The following is an 18984-nucleotide window of genomic DNA, read 5'->3' on the forward strand; positions in this document are numbered from 1 at the left end:
TTGCGTGTGTCCAGAAACCACACATTTGCCCACAGGGATGCCTGTCTGTTCCAGGGGTCCCTTTCCCACATCTGCTGTAGGGGGCAGGCCACGTCCCCCAGAAAGATTGCTGTCTTGGGTCCAGAGAGGTCAAACGCCCCCTCCGGGAACCAACACCAGGGTAACGAACGAGGTGTGCTGATCTCCTGACAGAACCTGAGCAATTAATTCATCTCTGTACCTCAGTTTACCCATCTCGAACTGGAGATGACAACTCCCACATGAGGCCGTGGTGAGGATTTTAAGTCGGCGTGTAAAATTCTCCGGAAAACCTCAGGCACGTGGTTAGTGCTGAGAACCGTGTCTGGCGTCCAGGGATGCAGAAACCCCCCCGCCCACGGCACTCAGCAAGCCCTTGGCAAGCACCCGGTGCAGCACCCGTCCCACACGGGGACAGCGTGGGGAAGAAACCACACCGCCAAGGAACACACTGGCACTTTATATATACACAGCAGGTACAGGGTCTCGATAAGAAAATACACTCTGTGTTCAGGTGCACCCCACCACCACCCCCACAGAACACCCCAGGATGAGGGCAGAGGGAAGGGGACAACCATAAATAGAGAAGAGAAGGGGAGGGTAATGCTCTAAGGGGCAAACACAGGCGGGGAACACACTGCCGGGAGGAGACACGACCTCTTCTTCCCCGGGAGAGAGCAATAGAGCGGCACGAGAGAACAGTAGCCACGACTAAGCCTGTGATGCCTGGCACGGGGAGCCTAACACGGGTAAGGGGGCGGGGAGGGGGGAAGGGGGCGGGTACGGGAAGGAAGAGAGCAGAGATGGCTTCCTTCCCTGTGGCAGAGCCGGGTTGGGGGCCCCTCAGTTTACATCCATGAACTCAGAGTTGGGCGGGGAACCGCAGGCAGGGGACGCTGGGGGGTCAGATAAGCCGGGCTGGGGTTGCAGGCGACGTGCCACATCCTGGCGTTGGTAGAAGAGGACGTAGGCCGCCTTGGACTGCAGGGAGAGGACAGGAGTCAGCGTGGAGCTTCGGGCTGCCGGGTGGGGGGTCGGGGGTCGGGAGAAGGGGAGGAGGGAGGAGATCCCACCTCGATCTGGTTCTCAGTTACAGGTGAGACGCTGTTGTCATCGAAGTAGTGCCATTGGCCACTGTCCTTGTTGCAGGCAAATGTCGTGTCTACAAGAGAAGGGGGCTGTCCACACCGGCTCCCCTGACCCCCCCGAGAGCTTCCCACATTCCCTCCCCACTCTGCACGCCAGGACAACCTTGCCACCAGCTCACTTATCTTAGTCACACACGGGATATCCTGACCCCCCGACCCCGGGCCAGCCCTGCCACAGCCCGGCACATACAGTGTCCGTCACGCAGGCCCCCGTAATGGTTGGAAACTGCGATGAGATCGTATTTGTACAGCTCTGGCGCCGACTCGTTCTGCGGCTTGATGACAAACTCAGAGAAGTCCAGGTCCCTGTGGGGGAGGCCAGGGTCACTCCCAGCTCGCCCCTTCCCCACTCCCTGCCCCTCCCCCCAACCACCCTGCTCTGGGCCCTGCCCAGACCGGATAGGAAACTCCACAAGGGTGTCCAGCTTCTCCCGGGAGAATTTGGTGTAGGAAAAGCGCTTCAGGTGGATGATGAGTGTCTCAGGGAGCATCCACAGGTCCAGCTTCTTGGTGGCCAGCTGGTGCTGCTTGCAGGTGGGGCAAAACCTGCAAACAGGAGTCTGTGTCAGCACAGGCACTCGCTGAGCACCTACTGCCCCTCTCTGTGTGCCGGGGGGACCCCCATGGGCCCGTCCGGGTCGCAGAGATGCTGCTTTTCCTTCCAGACCGCCTGTTACTCCGGTTGGGCTCTCCTCCCGTGTTAAAACCCTGTCCTTCTTCAGGTACTATCACACACTAGCATGTGTTTTGCTTTGGGTTAGGGTCCATGAGACACTCGTCTTGTTTAGTGCCTGCCTCTGTCCCTCTACTTCTCCATTTTATCCACTCACCCACTTGCCAAGTACTTACTGACTGCTTACTGCCCAGTCTTGTGGCCACCCCTGCTCCACGGAGAAACCACTCCAATTTTCGAGACCGGTTTTAACTTTTTGGTTGCCCCTCTATATTTTGTTTATCCTGCAAGGAGCTACTGAGCACCTCCTGTCCCTCCCCTCACCCCATTATCATTAGTGAGAAGAGACCACAGCAGAAACTTAGAAGTCTTCACCCTCAGGGGTTTCCTCTGATGGAAAAAACAAAGAATGATGCAAAGGGGATTCAGGACATGCCAACAAGTGGTATTACTGAGCCAGGAGGAAAGTAATGCTGGACTAGACAGAGTGAGCCTGGGGAGGGAATGGAAGGAGAGATGGCGTGGGGGGAGTGGCTTCTAACAGGGTAGTAAGAGCGAGCTCTGATAAGCTGACGTTGGGTCAAAGACCTGAGCAAAATGGAGTCCAGTCCTGCAGATAACCGGACTGGAAGGAAGAACAGAAAGGCCAAGGCTCTCAGGTGGGACTGAGCCTGGGTACTGGTGGCCAGAGTGGCAGGAAGGGTCCGAGTGAGGGGCAAAGGAGGGACATTTGCAGGTAAGAGGGATCTGGCCAGGTTGTCCCACTCAGTTATCCCCCCAAGAGACCCCACTCCAGTCCCTCACCAGGGATTTTCCTTCTCCAGAGTCTCCACAGTGGTGAAGAGCTCAATGCACTCCTGCAGCCGCACTGGAGCCTTCTTCAGCACGTACCCAACACAGTCATGTTTCACGTAGCCCTAGGCCGGGGGCGGGGGTGGGAAATGGCCAGGAGTGAGGATGGCAAGTGAAAGGGAGTGGGGGCAGGAGACCTGTGCCCCGTAGCTTCATGGCTCTGAAGCTGGGAATCTGAGTCCCTGGGAGCTCTGTGGTCACGGCTTGGAGGAGGTAGGGGTGGGGTGGGGGTGTGAAGGGTGGCGGGGGGTGGGTGGCTCGTTTACCTCAGCCTCCACCTCGTCATAGTAACGCTTCTTCATCTCTGGTTCCCAGTCGATGGCGATATACGGCTGGGCTGGGGGCGAGGGAGGTGGTCATGGGCCCTGCTGCCAAGGAAGCCCCCCACCCGCCTCCCAACCCTGGCTCACAGCTGAAGGAGACACCATGGGTATCCTCGTTGAAGGTCGAGCGGTCGCTGGTCCCATTGGAGTTCACGGTCTGCAGGGTGAACAGGTGCTTGCGCCGCGCCCTCTGGGGCCAGTGAGATGGTCCAGGGGAGCTGTCCACAGGGGCCCGGCTCCCGCCTGCGACTCCGGAGCTGGGCCCGGCCTGCTCTGGCCCAGAATCCTGGGAGCTGCCCCCAGCCACATGTCCAGGCTTGGGGATGTTGTCCTTATCCTCCATGTCTGCCAGGACAGGGGAGGGTGGCAGACGCGGGTCTGGGTGAGCCCCCAGGTGGCTGAGCAGCCATGTGCATGTGGGCAGAACTCCCCCAGACCTCCACCCCTCCTTCGGGCCCTGGACCGGCTCGTACAGACTGTCATCCTTGTCAGTCCTCTCTCCTTACCCCTCCTCACCTTTCTCATCTCCGTCGTCTTCATCATCCGAGCTGGGTCTGGTCACATAGCGCCTGCCAAGAGAGCAGAGCAGCCTCCTGAGGAGGGCCACGGGGGCCGGGAGGCCAGGGCCCCGGACTGACTCCACTTAGCTTCTGATGGAAACCATTGGCAAAGCCCCCCACAAGCAGCTGTTCATGCTGAGCCTGGAAGGTCTCCAGAGATGACACAGAAATGCAGGAAAAGGTGGCTCGACCAGGTAGAGTCTCGTGAGCCACGGCTAAGGAGTATGGACCTTAAGCATGGTGAGCCACTTTAAATAAACACCCCATCAACTGTCAACTTTGATCAGGGCAGGCCTCTGAGCAATGGCCTTGTTAGTGCAGCACGAAGGAGCGATTAAGCCAGAGAGCCCACTGCTGTTTGCCTCGCTAAAGCCTCCGGATTTTAGGGCACAGTGGAGATCTCTTCGTAAAAATCCAAATAACCCTGCCTCACCAAGGAGAGGGTAATCGAGATGCACAGGACAAAGGTATGTGTGTTTTGTCCATTTTGTTGACCCTGGTTATCCCCAACACCCAGGAGGGGCAGTGGCAAAGCCGGAGGTGTAGACGGAGCAAAAAAACCCGCCAAGTTCCTCTCTGGCCACGTTAAGCTTCGCTTCGGAAGCGGAAGAGGGTTGGCAACAAGCAGCTCAACACCCAGGTCTGAATTCGGACTCCACCTCCCCCCCTTGCACCCCAAAAGGCAGACTCACGACAGGCGGTAGAGCAGAATATGATAGAGGGCATCCCAGGAGAGCCGGTCGCGGGGCACCGACACCAGGAGAGGGTGCCCGAAGAGCATCAGCCCATAGTAGGAGTTGTTGTAGTCCCGGGCTGGAGTGCGCTCCCGCAGGTAGATGGGAAGCACGACATCCTCCCTGGTGTTCTCGCCAATAGCAGACCTGCCTGACACCTCGTATCTGTGCGGGGGGGGGGGGGGGGATGAATGTCGGGTCACACCTGATCAGGACACGCCTTCTACCCACTCACCCCTCACGGCTTGAAAATAGTTTTTTAAAGGGTCTGAAGAACCACCCCATGGTTTGCGCTTTACAGACTGGTAGATGGCCCAACACTCTGCCTGACGTTTTACAGAGCGCTCTGGTGGTAAAAAAGCATTGAGGAAAGGGACACAAAATTTTTATCGACGAAGGGATCTAAAACCATTTTGTTTTCAGAAAACCCTCCGTTTAAAAAGATCTTCTCTACTCAAGATGTAGCACTTACTGTTTTATTTTTATTTGCTATTTTTTTTAAAGATTTGAGAGCGCGAGCAGGAGAAAAGAGAAAGCACACATATGCAAGTGCAAGTGGGTAAGTGGCAGTGCGAAAAGACTCTCCAGCAGACTCCCTGCTCAGAACAAAGCCCGATGCAGGGCTTGATCTCCTAACCCCGAGTTCGTGACCTGAGCCTGAATCACAAGCCGGATGCTTAACCAACTGAGCTACCCAGGCGTCCCTGCACTTTCTATTTTAGTTACCCAAAGATTTCAAATTTGTTCTGAATACTCTGATGTTTGGGAAATATCTTAGTGTTCCCTATTTCAAAAATCCCTTTTGGTTTTCTGAGGACTGCAACAGGAGTAAGGAAGGAGAATCAAGTACGCGGGAGATACTCGGTGTGTGCTGACTAAAATGAAGAAACAGGAGCCTCCACCATGTACAAGGAAAAAACACCCAGGAACCCCCTGTGTAAGGATGTCTCGCCCACCTTCCTGACAGCCCCAAGGCTTCTGCCCTACTAAGGCCCACGACCCAAACCCTGCACAAGGCGGGTGGCCTGTGAGTCCAGCCAAAGGCGGGCAGGGAAGCTGGCTAAGAGGAGGAGATTCCTGAGGTACCCTTAAATCCCCAGGGCCCTCACTCACATGAAAATATCATCTCGGTCCAAGATGCTGCTCAGAGACTCCTCCAGCTGGTAGATCTTATAGAAGCGGTGACTGAACACGTCGGCCACCATCATCTGGGAATGGAATGCAGCGGGGACTCGTCCGGGCCCTCTGCCTCCCTGTCCCTCAATCCCACCCTCCCTGTGCCTGCAGAGCCTCACCCTCTCAGGCGACATGCCAGTGTGTTTGGCCAGAGCCACACACAGATCCGAGATCTTGCCCTTCTTGGGGACCACGAGCCGGTGCTGTAGGGGAAAACGGTATCCACACAAGAGCAGAAGGGCATGTGGTCAGTCGGTATGGGCCACGTCAAGGTACAGCAGAGCCCTCAAACTCTGACTACAGCCCTCATCACGTTCCCACATCTCCATGACCCTATACCTGCTCTGGCTTGCGGCGAGGATCCATGGAGACGAAGAAGACCTCCATGACCCTCTTGTGGCTGACAGGCAGCGGGACACTGAGGTAGCAGAAGGGGTCAAAGGTCACTGACACGTTGCCACAGTCAGGGCAGACCAGCGTGGACTTGAAGAGACCGTGGAAAGTGTCCACAATCACAGAATCATTCCGCCGTTTGTGGTTCTGCCAGGCCTCCTGAGCGACCTCCTGTTGACAATGTCATGGTGGGTGACAAGGTTTGCCCAGGGAAGGGGAAACTGCAGCTTGGGGTGGGTGTGCATGGAGCTGAAGTCAAGGTGAGGGTCATGGCAAAGTGCAGGGACGGAGTTACAGCCAGGGCTCTCCGGAGGCGGTGTTCAGTCAGGCTGGGGTCTATTTGGGCAGGAGACTGGGTCCCAGGCTGGGAGGTCAGGTAGGGTGTGGGAGGCCCCAGGGAGCCCAGAGGATCCCTGAAGCTGAGGCCCTGGTGGTTTTAGGAGCTCTCAGCACAGGAGTCTCTGAGGAATGCCTACCTGATCTGGTCGCCCAGCAGCATCGCACAACTCCACATATTCCTTCTTCTTGACGCGATTGAGGTCCTCATGCAGCCCATCCAGGAGGAACGACAGCAGCTCCTGCGAGTCATGCTGCTGGTAGCCCAGAAACTGGGACGCGAAGTGGCCAACCTTGGTCTGAGAAGACGGGCAAGGCGGTCAGGGTGAGAGGGCATGGGGGGGGCAGTGTGGGGGGTGTGCATGGGTAGGGGCAGCCCAGGCCTGAGTCATACCTTGAACACATGAGGCACGATGGACCGGTGGTGGCCGGACCAGGCCTGCTTCACCAGGTCTGCATAGGCCTCGGCGATCTCACCCTTCATGCCCAGCGGGTTGCAGAAGTTGAGCTCCTCCAGGTAGCGGTTTTTGAGGAAGTACTCGGTGAGCTGTGGCACATTGCTGAGGCACTGCAGAAGGCAGGGCCCAGGAAAACGAGGCAGAGGAGAGGAGAGAGGGGTGACCAAGGTGGAGACAGAGAGGAAGAAGCAAAGAGGAAGAAGACAGAAGGCGGGGGGGGAATGAGGCAGGGGAGAGAAGGCAGCAGCATCTCGAGAAAAGGAAGAACGTGGTGACAAAGGAGAAAAGAACCCAAAACAGAGGAGAGCAGAGGGAGAAGGTACTGATGTTTCAGGGAGGACCGCGGGCACATCAGGTCCAACCTGTAGAGCCCCAGCTTCCCACCTGACCCCTTGCCCTCCAGTCCCCCAACCCAATCCTCGTCACTTGAGGCCCACCCCCGTGGCTGTGCCAGACACAACTCTACTCGCCCAACCTGCAGGGCCGAGTTCATGAAGCACGTGTTGCCCAGGTTGGTGAGACCACAGATGCCTGGCTGGCCCTGGAAGTTCTCATCCTCCTCCAACGCAGTATTCCTAGGGCAGAGGGGAAATGCTTATCAGCTGAAGGTCAATGGTGTGCACATGAAATGGGCTCATGAATGCAGTCATCCTGCCTACTAGGGGGACCCCACTCTGACCCAGACACTCTAGGGGCTTACACGGCCTGTGGCTGGGCACTGGGCCAAGTGCCATCCTTGTTTCGGGTCTCCATGATGACCACCTGGGTCGAGGAAGAGAAAGAAAAGCAGGCGCTCATGGAGGGCCTATGGGCACCTCACTCTCCCTTCCCCCAACCTGAGAGCACTGGTGGTGAGCAGGAGGGCCCTCCCCACCCTCACCTGCCCAGTCTTGAGGGCAGCGTCGAGCACTGTGACTCGTGTGTTACACAATCTCTCAAAAGAGCCCTCGGTGTTCTTGATCCACAGCCGTGTCTCTTCCTGGGGGTTCACCAGAAACTGCTCTCGGGCGGTGCGCAGAACGAGGTCTGTGGAAGGTGGCAGAGGATCCTCCTGAGACCCTGAATGATCGACCCATCTCGGCATTAGCCCCTGACCCATCCTCAGACTTTGCACGCCTGGTCGATACCTTGTGTGCCCGAGCCATCTCCGAGTGACAGATGCCGGCTGGGGACCCAAGACCACCCCCAGCAAGGACCCTAGAGCGTACCGTCTTAGCCGAGGGAGAGCAGCTCACACCCCCTCAGGACTCCAGGGCACGCCCTCAGGGCCTCTGCCCAACTAAACCGATACCTTCCTGGTCCTCCAAAGTCCGACCGCTGCCTTCCCAGTCGGCCACAGACAAGGCCCCGGCTGTCTTGGGTCACCGAGCTGCAGGAAGGCCGACTCACTCTGTGGCCTTCCAACTTACCAACAGAATCCGTACGGCTGAATTGAGCAGTGTGGGTTGTGTCCATATCACTGTGCCGGGCCAGCAGCAGTTCTACTGGGTACACTTCGACCTTTTGGACGCTGGGTAGCTCCACAACCTGGGAGGAGGAGGGGGGCGCACACGGTGTACCCACACAGCAGACAGACACAGGCACGACGACCTCTGAGGTCAGAGGAGCGTGCACACAGACGTACACACACCAAGATACTTGAGGGGAGAGGAGTACAGACAGGATGTCGCTACACAGCGTATGCGGGGACCCACGTACACGAGTCTAGACCCATCCCGGGCCTCCAAGGCCTTTCTCCTGCCCCGAGCACCTGCCTCATCCACCGTACCTTGCGCTCGATGGGTGGCTGGCCATGCTCTAGACCGTACCAGTCGACCAGGTAATGCCAAGCCGCCGCTGGGAGCAGCACATAATCCTCACCTTCCACTAGACCCTTCTTGAGGTGCCAGTTTACCTGGTCTGCCAGGGGCAGAGAAAGAATCATGAAGGAAAAGTGTTAAGTCACTCTGGCCATCTCCCAATGACATAGGTCAGTGAAGACGCATATGATCGTTGGCTGTAAGGACAGAGGGGACAAGAGCTCCAGGGCTTGACTGGGGTGGGGAGGGAGAGGCCTGGTACCTTCAAAGAGGTCAGCATTATTGATGCAGCCTGGGAAGGTGCCAGAGTCCTTGTCTCCTCCCTGCACATAGGCTTCCCACTGTTTGTACCAGTGCTGCTCCACGAGGAACCTGGACCAGACGGGGAACAAGGGTGGCACATGGTTACCTGGAGTTAGTGGTACCACTTCCCATGTTTAGTAGACTAAAAGGATCAACACACTGCCAGTCGACATGACAAATTTCATATACACCTAAAATAATATCAGGATATGTGTCAATTATAGCTCAGTAAAAAAGGGAAATCTCTCCCAGAACTTAATATGAAAATTAAAAAAAAACTTCACCATCATATAAAAATAATCAGAAGCAAAATGTATTCAGCGAAACTCAGGTTTAAACAGATTACCTAATTTCTGAGGACACTAAAAGAGGTTTGATTAAAAACAGAAAATAGGGGCTCCTGGGTGGCTCAGTGGGTTAAAGCCTCTGCCTTTGGCTCAGGTCATGATCCCAGGGTCCTGGGATCGAGCCCCACATCGGGCTCTCTGCTTAGCAGGGAGGCTGCTTCCTCCTCTCTCTCTCTGCCTGACTCTCTACCTACTTGTGATCTCTCTGTGTCAAATAAATAAATAAAATCTTTTAAAAAATAAAAATAAAAACAAACAAAAACAGAAAATGGCAAAACCCCAAACAAAACAAGACAAAACAAACCACAAACCCACATCCAGAGTGCCAGGAAGTATGAGGTATTATTATCGAACAAAGAATTAGGCTGAAAATTATCCATTATTTACAGCTAATGTAGAGCTTTTAGCCACTCATTAAGTGTGCGGTGTTTATAAAGGATATATAAAGGGAGAATAAGAAATCAATTATTAAATGCTGGAAACTTGCTCAGAAACAGAAGATTTTAAAATGCTAAAAGAACTCCTTCAAAGACTGCATCCCACCATTTTTCATCACTTTTGTGTTGAGGATTTATTTCAGCTTTATAATAGATCTCCGAGCTTATGGTAACTAGCTCGTTCTTTTTTTTTTTTTAAGATTTTATTTATTTGAGAGATATAATAAGAGAGAGCAGGAGCGGGGAGTAGAGAGAGGAGGAGCAGGTTCTCCACTGAGTGGGGTGTCTGACCGGCGCTCGATCCCAGGACCCCAGGATCATGACCTGAGCAGAAGGCAGACGCATAACCGACTGGGTCACCCAGGCGTCCCTCTCTCTTTTTTTTTTTTAATTGTGGCAAAAAGCAGCACATACCGTAAAATTTACCACCTGAACCATTTTAAAGTGTACAGCTTGACCAGCTCTCTCTTTTAAAAGAGGAACTCTGATATGCATGACACCTAGGATGAACATTTAGGACGGCTGAATGCTGCCTCTGTAAAATGTCAAGGGCAATTCTCAAGACCAGAAAGACCTGACATAGAGTAAAAATGCTGAATGAATGTTAGCCGTTACTGATTCAGTCCCAGGGCTTGGACCTCAAAGCTCATAGACACACAACCCCTGTCCACACTCAGTCACACACCTGCTCTGCTATGGGATTTGTGACATATAAGAGGCTGTCCCAAAGTTAACCGCCTCAAATAAACAATTTTTTAAAATATTATTCTCACGCTGTAGTGATTAGTGTTCTAGCAATTTAACCCTTTCAGTAGGATTCTTTAAAATGGCAACTTTTCCTGTGTTCATAAAGGGATGAGGGAGGTGGAGCGATGGAGGGCTAGAAAATCTTGCAACAGTCATGCGTCACCCACACAGGCACACATTTTGGTGGGGTTGTTTTGCTGCACTGACCCCCCTGCACATCCCTCATACCAGGAACACACGCCCTTCCTGCCCCAGTGGTGCATGCCACAAACCTCCCATCACTCTTCTGGAACACCCTATCACTGACCCCCACCCCTCCCTGCTGTGGCTGGCTTTCAATGCCTCCGCTGGCAGGTCTATGACCTTAACGTCTTCCCTAAAGCTTTTCCTTGCAAGGTGAGGCACTGCTCATCCTTGAATGAAGAGCAGATTTTTAAGGAAAATGAACATTAAAACCACTCTGTAGCATACACCTAGAACTAATGTAACACTGTGTATCAACTATACAGCAATTAAAAAAAAATCACACTGCAGAGGTGAGCAAAATCCCTCGTACCTGAATTTCTAAAGTCTTCACAGGAGCCTGAAGTTTATACCAATTTTCACAGAATAAGACTACCAGATTTCTTCAGGTTCAAGGACACTTTAAAAATGTTTAACATCTCTGAAATTGGGATGTCTCATGATCTGTCAGCCCAGATGGCAGTCATGACAGAACTGTCATCGTCTGATAGGGAAGCACACACATTGTTAGATTTACCCCTAGGTATTTGATCGAGAGGAAGCAATCATAAATGGTATCTTTAAATTTTCATTTTTCAATTTCTTCCTGCTAGTATATAGGAATAAAACAGATCATGCTAAAGTCACTTATGTTTCTATTTCCTCAAATTTCCTGAAGTGTTTACGAAATATGTGCTTATGGGGGAAAAAAAAACCACTCAACAAAGTTCTTTGTCCTCTGGTTTTCTCTCATGTCTGAAAAAATTGGTTATATTGGTTAAGATAACAATATACATAACAGGTCAACTATACTAGATACAAAAATCAGAGAGAAACAGAAATATGGATATTAAAGAGGAGGTAGGGTTTCCTATTTGTTTATTAAAAGCTTTGTCAGCCTATTCAGACAGTAAACATAGTACTATGTTGTTCTAAGTTTATCACTTATATATCCGTAGAGACCTAAATAGATGTATACAGAGGCATGTAAATGAATCCTTTACTGTAAATTGTTACATCCATAATGCACCAAAGGAGGAAAACTAGAATTTGGGCCTTTTCTGTAAAACGTCATTATTTTATCCCCAGATTATAAGGTCCTTTCTTAACACCAAATTATTAACTCTAGGTGTTTTCTGACATCAAAAAAGTTAGGCTTCTAATCATCTTTGTTATTTATCACTGCATTTTTACAAAGTTGACTATAAGTATTTTTTGTCCTTACTTCAATTTATATCTTTTTTCCCCCAACAACTATTTTTGATTTGTCTTTCCCCAATTCAGAATAATAATACTATTAAAATGTTCTTTTATGGCGAAAACACCTCTGGGAGATAACACAAAGATTTGCTCTGTCCCCCTATAAAAGGAATGAATGGCAATAGGCATAACTAGGTTTAATTAAAATTCTCCAAATTTCAAAGAACTTAAAATTTTTATAAAAGCTCGTTCATGTTCCAAACTTAACATTTTCTTTAAATTTTATTGGGTTTTTAATTTTAATTCTAGTAAAGTTAACACAGTTAGTTTCAGGTGTATAATATAGTGACTCAACAATTCTATATATTACCCAGTGCTCATCATGGTAAGTGTACACTTTAACAAACTTGGTATTTTTGAAAAATGACAAATCAAAAAGCAAGTTTATCTTCCTACCTTAATTATATTAATCATAATTAGAATTGCAAATATCTTTCGATAATTGTGTATTTTCAAGCTAAAAAGCATACACATGTTCAAGCAACAAAGACTGGTGCAATTACTATATACCAAAAGATGTCCTAATTCAGGACTCTAAACTCCCCCCCCCACCCCCCACCCCCGCCTTCATGAAAAGTCTGAACAAGCACTAGGGGGACCGACTCAATGACAAGGGAATTGCCAGAGGCCTATTGTTTATTTCAGTCTTTCATTAGTTCCAGAAGTCAAGGCATATCCACCTTGTTTAAGAGCTACTGCAGCAGTCACCAAGCAAATGGTGAAAATTGCTGGTTGAGTTCTAGGGTCTTCATTACACTCTATGGTCCCTGGTGCTGCGCAGACTTCTCCATTGACAGAAAACCCTCAGCATTTCTTGGGTAGCCCTTAACCTGGAATGGAACACTGTCACTTTCCCTTCACACATCACTATCTACTCTGCCACACTCCTTCCTTTACCTGAACAAAGAACTCCTTGCCTGCTTACCTGTTAGGAAACTACACACACCCTGCACAAACCTTCTAGAAACTCCCTCCACTCTCCCTGATTTAATTATGTTTGTAGATCGTTCATTCTTAAAAAGAAAAATTGGTATTTGCCAAGGAAGTTTTACTATCATAGATTTCAATTTACTCTTAAAATACAAGTTTTTCCTAGAAATTAAATCAGTTCAGATGGCCAGATTACTTGCCCTTGCCCAGACCTGCTAGCTGACAAAAGAAGGTGCAAAATATTAATAATGGTATTAAATGACTTAGGGATTATTCGTCCATGACTTCGAAATGCTTTGTAAACACAAATTTCCTGACCACTGCAGCAAACCCCCATAAAATGAAAACCAAATTAAAGAACCTTGAGATGATTTGCTCTCACCTAAGTAGATAAGCATTTTTTAAATGTTAAGGAAAAAGGCTTCATGTTATCTATCAGCCACAACTGCAGAGATGAACTGGCTTCAATATTGAACCAACATTGGTGGGGTGATTTTTTTTTTAATTGACAAAACATACTTTTAAAAATTCACATAAAATTAACCATTTTCAAATGAACAGTTCGGTGGCATTTAGTACATTCACAGTGTTGTGCAACCGCGACCTCTATCTAGTTCCAAAACATTTTCAACACCCTGAAAGGAAACCCATACCCATGAGGTAATTTTAAAGGGTATTGTCACCAGGAGGCTGTAAAGGCAGGATGGGGCAGGAACGGGAACCCCCAACCCCCTCTGAACACATCCAAATGAACTATAAAAAACGTTCCAGTAATTGTTGTTTATTCTCAGGATGGAATGAGTCTTTTCCTTGCTGAATGGCTACAGCGCAACACTCAAAAAAAAAAAAAAAAAGATTTCGTATTCCCTATTTGGAGAACCTCAGCTTGTCCTACTCCCCAGTAACAAGGGACACATACATCTCACTAGCACTGTGACTAGAGAACTCTAACATGAGCAAACCTCACTCAGAAAAGCCCTCAGGTGAGTGCATGCCCACGGTATTACAGGAACAGCAAGGGTCCAATATGGCCGGATGGAGAACTTGGGGGTGAGGGTGTGTGTGTGTGTGTGTGTGTGTGTGCGTGCGCGCGCGCTGGAAATCAGAGGCGAGATCGGAGAAGCAATCAGAGCCCGGGGCCAGCCTCGCCAGTCATTGTAAGAATCGTAGCATTTACACTACATGAGATGGGAAGCTGTTAAAACGTTTTGAGAAATGGATGGACAGAAATATGTTTTTAAAAGAATTACCGTGTAAAGAAAGAAAAAAAAGAGTACCTTTATAGTGGAGAAACAGGGCAGAGATACCACCCTCACCAAATGATCAAGGCTAACGTCACCAATGACGTCATGTGGATACCATGTACCACCTGATATGATGCGAAGGGCACACGGTACGCACCTAGTATGATTTCACATCTATCCTCCATAAAATGAAAGCTTAGACCACAAATACTACTTACGGATGCATACAGAAATGGAAAAACGTTAACAAATTGAAAAATTCAGGCTAACAGTGGCGCACGGAGAGGGATTTTCATCCGAGAGGGGCATAGGATTTCTTAAGCTAACGGTCTGAATTTTAAGATGAATGGTGAATTCACAAATTTGTTTTATTATTCTTTGATTTTTTACTTTGATATACTGAAAAATATTGCAAAAATAATATAAAGAATTCCCGTATACCCTTCATCCAGATACCCCAAATATAACATTTATCCATTCACCCCATCATTGTTTCTTTACATACATTTTTATGTACGCTATTTTTTCCAACCATTTGCGAGTAAGCTGCTTACAAGATGGTTCTTTATCAGTAAAAATTTCGGTATGTATTCCCTTAAAAAAAAGATACTCTTTCATAATCGCAGTACAATTAACTAAATCAAGAAATTATCACTGCTGATATCTAATCTACAAGTCTCAGTCAAATTTCACCAATTTCCCCATTAACATCTTTTACAGTAAAAAAAGAGAAAATTAATTTTATGAGAAAAAAACCTGATTTTTAAAAATAATTTATTTTTCTCTGCCCCAGGATCCAATCCAGGACCACACATTGCATTTTAGTTATGACTCTTTAAATTCCATTAATTCCTTTAATCTGGAACAGTTCTTCATCCTTTGTCTTTCACGACCTTGAAATTTTTGAAGAGCACAGGCCGTGTATTTTTTACAGAATGTCCATCAACCTGGGCTACGTAAACGTTTTATGCGATCTTGTTAGGTCTTACGTATATCACAATTTTAAAAATGAGATGCAACTCGGCGAGAAATAAAATAAACCCAGAAACAGTACATTTCAAGCACTTAGCCAAGAAATCAGTAAAACAAGCGGATTTATCAAGGTACGCATTGACATTTTTTTTAAATAGCTATTTCTCCTGATTACAAAAACAAAACAGTACTAAAACAGAAAACAGATGTAACATCGAAGGCCCCTCCCGTGCCAATCACCTGCACTTTCTCCCGTCCTGGGAAGAAGGCCTCGGCCAGAGGCAAAAACCTCGCCGCGTCACAAACTTTGCTCATTCGCAGGCGCCATTTTCTGCTTCACAGGCACCACCTCCCCTCTGCAGTCTTTCCTCGGCCTCAGGACACGCCCCTCGGCCCACGTCACAAGCCTCTTTCCCAGGCGCCAGCTCCCTCCACCACGCAGGCTCCGATTCCCTCCCTCCCGCCCACAGCCCTAAGGCTCGGATTCCGCTTTTCTGCCTGACGTCATCCGCTTTCCCTAGCTCTCAGGCGCCAGGCAACCGCAGGCCACCCCTGCAGCCAGATGCTACTTAAACACCGCGCAGACCACGCCCCTCGGCCTCGGCCGCCGAGCCCGCCCTTTCCCAGGTTCTGAGTTCCACCACGCAGGCCCGGCCCCACCCCCGTAACCGTTTCTTCTCCGGCCCCGCCCCCGCCGCCTCTCCCAAACAAACCCTCTCCTGTTCTCAGGCCTCCGGCGCCACTATACAGTCCCCGCCCCTTTCCCAGAGAAGGCGATCCACTCGCAGGCACTTCCCCGCCCTTCCCGCCCGCAGTCCCACAGGCCACTCCCCCACCCCCGCGGTAATTCTGCGGACCTCGGCCGCCACGTCCCCCGCAGCTGCCTACGCCCTCGCTTGTCCCCCTCCGCCGAGGATCCGCTCGCAGCCCTGCCTCACCAGCTTTCGCCGGCCCGCAGTGGACGCCCTCGTCCACTCTCGCCGTTTTCGATCTGGAGCCGCTGGCTCTCGAGGCCCGGCACAGCTTCGCGCTGCGGCTCTTGGTCCTCGGCCGCAGCCGCCACATTCGCTGCGACCGCCGCCATCACCGTTCGCCCTCCTCTTACAGCTACCGCATCTGGAGATGGGAAGAGGCCCCTCAACGGCCACTTCCGGATTCTGATCCCGGAAACGGAAACAGAGCCCCCCAAATGGCCAGGGGGCTACTGCCATCTTGGAAAGGGACCCCACGGTCGGACGCGTGGAGGGGCTAGGCAGGCATCGGACTGTGGGCGGTGATCTATGCGGCTAATGGGCGGGGTAAAACCTCCAGTTGGGAACCAAGAAAGACAAAGGTGCCTTGTAGGATTTTAACGCCATGTTGAGTCTGGGTAAAAGGTTGTGTGGAAAGGTACAGGCGGAGGTCCCCGATATGGACGAAGACATTTTGGGGAATGCTCAGGGACAGAAAGGTTCCGGGCTTTCTCGGTCCCGTGCTTTGCTGGGGAACAGGGGCCCCTGCCCTGGGAGTTTTTGTTAAGCTGACCAGAACGCCCTACCTTCATTGCACTGCTCTTCTCATCCATCAAAACCTGGTACAAGAAAGATCACCACCCAGGCCTGCGGGCTTTCCCTGCCTGAATTAGATTTATTTTCTTGACAAACGTGTTGAAGGCAAGTCGGCCTCGAGCCCAGTGTATTTGTTGGCATTACAGCAATGATAACTTGTAATAGTTGGCCCTATTTAAGTGCTTTATTGCATGTAAATAGTAGCCTTAGGCAGCAGATAAATATCCCTGTCACCTTTGGACTTCAATGGGGCAAGCTGAGGACCAGAAACGTTAGTTCATTTTGTCCCAGCTAGTAAATGGCTGAGCTGTGGTTCGAACTCAGAACTGTGACCTTAAGCACCAGGCCATAGATCTCAAACTGTGGTTCCAGTATTCTTACTGGTTCAGGAGACCTTCTCAGGAAGGTTCACAAAGTCAAAACTATCTTCACAATACTTTTTTTCATTGTCATTCTTTCTTGCATGCGTGGTGTAATATTCTGAGGCTACATGAGCAAAAGTTCTTTAGATGTCCTCAATTTTTAACACTATAAGGGGATCATGACCAAAAAGTTTTGAACCATTGCACCAGGCCAGGGGTTCTCAATCTAGACGCCATTGACATTTCTCTGTCGTGGGAAGCACTGCCCTTTCCCCACTGAATAGCAAGTTATCATCCCCTGTTTCATCCCCAAAAGTGTCTCCAGACATTGCCAGTGTTCTTTGGGGATGGAGATCACTGGTCGAGAACCACCGCACTAGGCTCTGCCATCCTCATCTGCTGGGGCTTCCAGCCTTTCCTCTTGTTGGTAATTTGAGTATTTCGCGCTCTGGCTTCCTGTATCTACCTGCCTATTGGCTGCCCCCACCTGACCGTCCTATATACTCCCTAAGACAGGCTGATGATTGTGGCTCTGGTTCAGTGACTTCCTTATCATCACCCATCTCCACAAGCAAGACCATCGGTTGCCTTCCCACACCTCTAGGCTGGTGCACACAGCTCCCTGAACCTGGAGTGTCCAGAACACCCTCTCTTCCTGCACAATTTCAAGCCCCACCCATCCACTGGATATAGTAGTTTACCTCAATTTTCAGTCAACCTCTATAGAGCAGGGATTATGTCTCTATTACTGTGATTCCAGCCCCTGGCCCAGACCTGGCCCAGCTGAGGGGTTATAGCTCAGTTGTGTAAACTCTGAGGGAGATGAGACTAGCCCTTTCACCCTGGGGTCTATAATGGCACGGAGTCTGGCACATGGCAAGTAGCTGGTCTTCATGCCCAGCTGAATCTTGTCAGATTTTCTGAATTGCCTCTCCTCATTGCCCCTCTGCAGACTTCTCCTTCCCACTTACTGGGTAGCCTGTCCTTCCTACAGCTCAGCAAGAGGTCTCCCGTCCCCAGGCCTAGACTGTTTGGTTTCCTCACCTTCCAAAGGCCCACCTCTGCACACACCAATGACCCTACCACTTCCCAGAGCAGTTGTGTGAATTCTAGTCCTTTTAAGTCTGGCCTGGCAATCCTGCCTCCCTTTACAAGGTCCTTGTCTTCCCAGCCTCCCTTGCTGCCAGAGGTGGCCATATCATCTTATTCTAGCCACAGAACGGCACCGAAGTCTGTTGAGCTTGTGGAAGGTTCAGCCCTGTTACAAGGTAATAAGACAGGACAGATGTCCTGTTTCCCTCGCTTGCTTTCCCATCTCTGGGAACATGGCAGCCATCATGGAACTAAGGCTGTAGGCTGAGATATCGCCAAAATGCTTACAGGGGCACAGTGGAATGATTAGTGGTCCTCAGGCCTCCACCACTGGACTACAGTAAGCAGCCTTAGCTTATTACCTGGAGTAGGCATCACGTCCTTCTCAGGGTTATCTCACCCATGCCCATGGTTTCTGTTACTTCCTGGACACCAATAATCGAAACTTCTAGTTCCATCCATTGGTGGCCCCATCTCTGAATTTAACCCATTTAAAGGATTCCCCTACCTACTCAGTGGTCCAAAATTTACCCTCCTCTCCCACCTCCCTCTCCAACTGGCCTGCCTCATGGTGTCCAGTTCTGACATGTGGTCATACTGGGCCTCTCCTCCCTACCTCCTGGTTTTATTGGGCCTTCCCAAGTGTCTTGCAAACAAACAGCCCCTCTACATACACCGGTCCCCACCATCTGGCTTCCCCATACACTTGGGTGAATCTCACTCTTTTCTCTCTGCTTGATTTTTAGTTCATCCTCTATTCAGCCTGCCCCACCTGCTTCAACACAATGTTCCACTATTGTGTGGACATAGTCATGCCATGTCCCTGGCCCACCTCAGTGCTCTCCTAGATGATGGAGACCAGTTACAAATTCTCCAAGGTCCCAGAACTCACCAGGGATTGAGCCCACCCCCGCCCCTTCAGGGACTTGCAATCAGGTTTTTCACTTTAGACTTTTTAATATTTCATACAGCGATTATGGTGCATTCAGGAACCCAACCCCCCAAACCCCACTAGGAGGGCCCCCACCCCAGCCCTCCCACCCCATTTGAG

General features: G+C 50.4%; 1 protein-coding gene across 1 annotated transcript; it reads right to left on the reverse strand.

The window, feature by feature from the left end:
* Nucleotides 1-462: 462 nt before the first annotated feature.
* USP11 (ubiquitin specific peptidase 11) lies at nucleotides 463-16158 on the reverse strand. Its single transcript, XM_047714982.1, is given in 22 exon segments — nucleotides 463-999; nucleotides 1092-1180; nucleotides 1357-1472; nucleotides 1563-1712; nucleotides 2644-2756; nucleotides 2958-3028; nucleotides 3117-3359; nucleotides 3531-3583; nucleotides 4267-4473; nucleotides 5422-5516; nucleotides 5604-5687; nucleotides 5824-6048; nucleotides 6354-6512; nucleotides 6608-6781; nucleotides 7147-7246; nucleotides 7372-7433; nucleotides 7552-7697; nucleotides 8081-8198; nucleotides 8440-8570; nucleotides 8733-8842; nucleotides 15871-16025; nucleotides 16027-16158. Coding segments are annotated over 22 exon segments (2856 nt in total). The 5' UTR covers nucleotides 16144-16158; the 3' UTR covers nucleotides 463-861.
* Between the last annotated feature and the right edge of the window lie 2826 nt (nucleotides 16159-18984).

The sequence above is a fragment of the Lutra lutra genome, chromosome X (assembly GCF_902655055.1).
Source record: "Lutra lutra chromosome X, mLutLut1.2, whole genome shotgun sequence".
Classification (NCBI taxonomy): domain Eukaryota; kingdom Metazoa; phylum Chordata; class Mammalia; order Carnivora; family Mustelidae; genus Lutra; species Lutra lutra.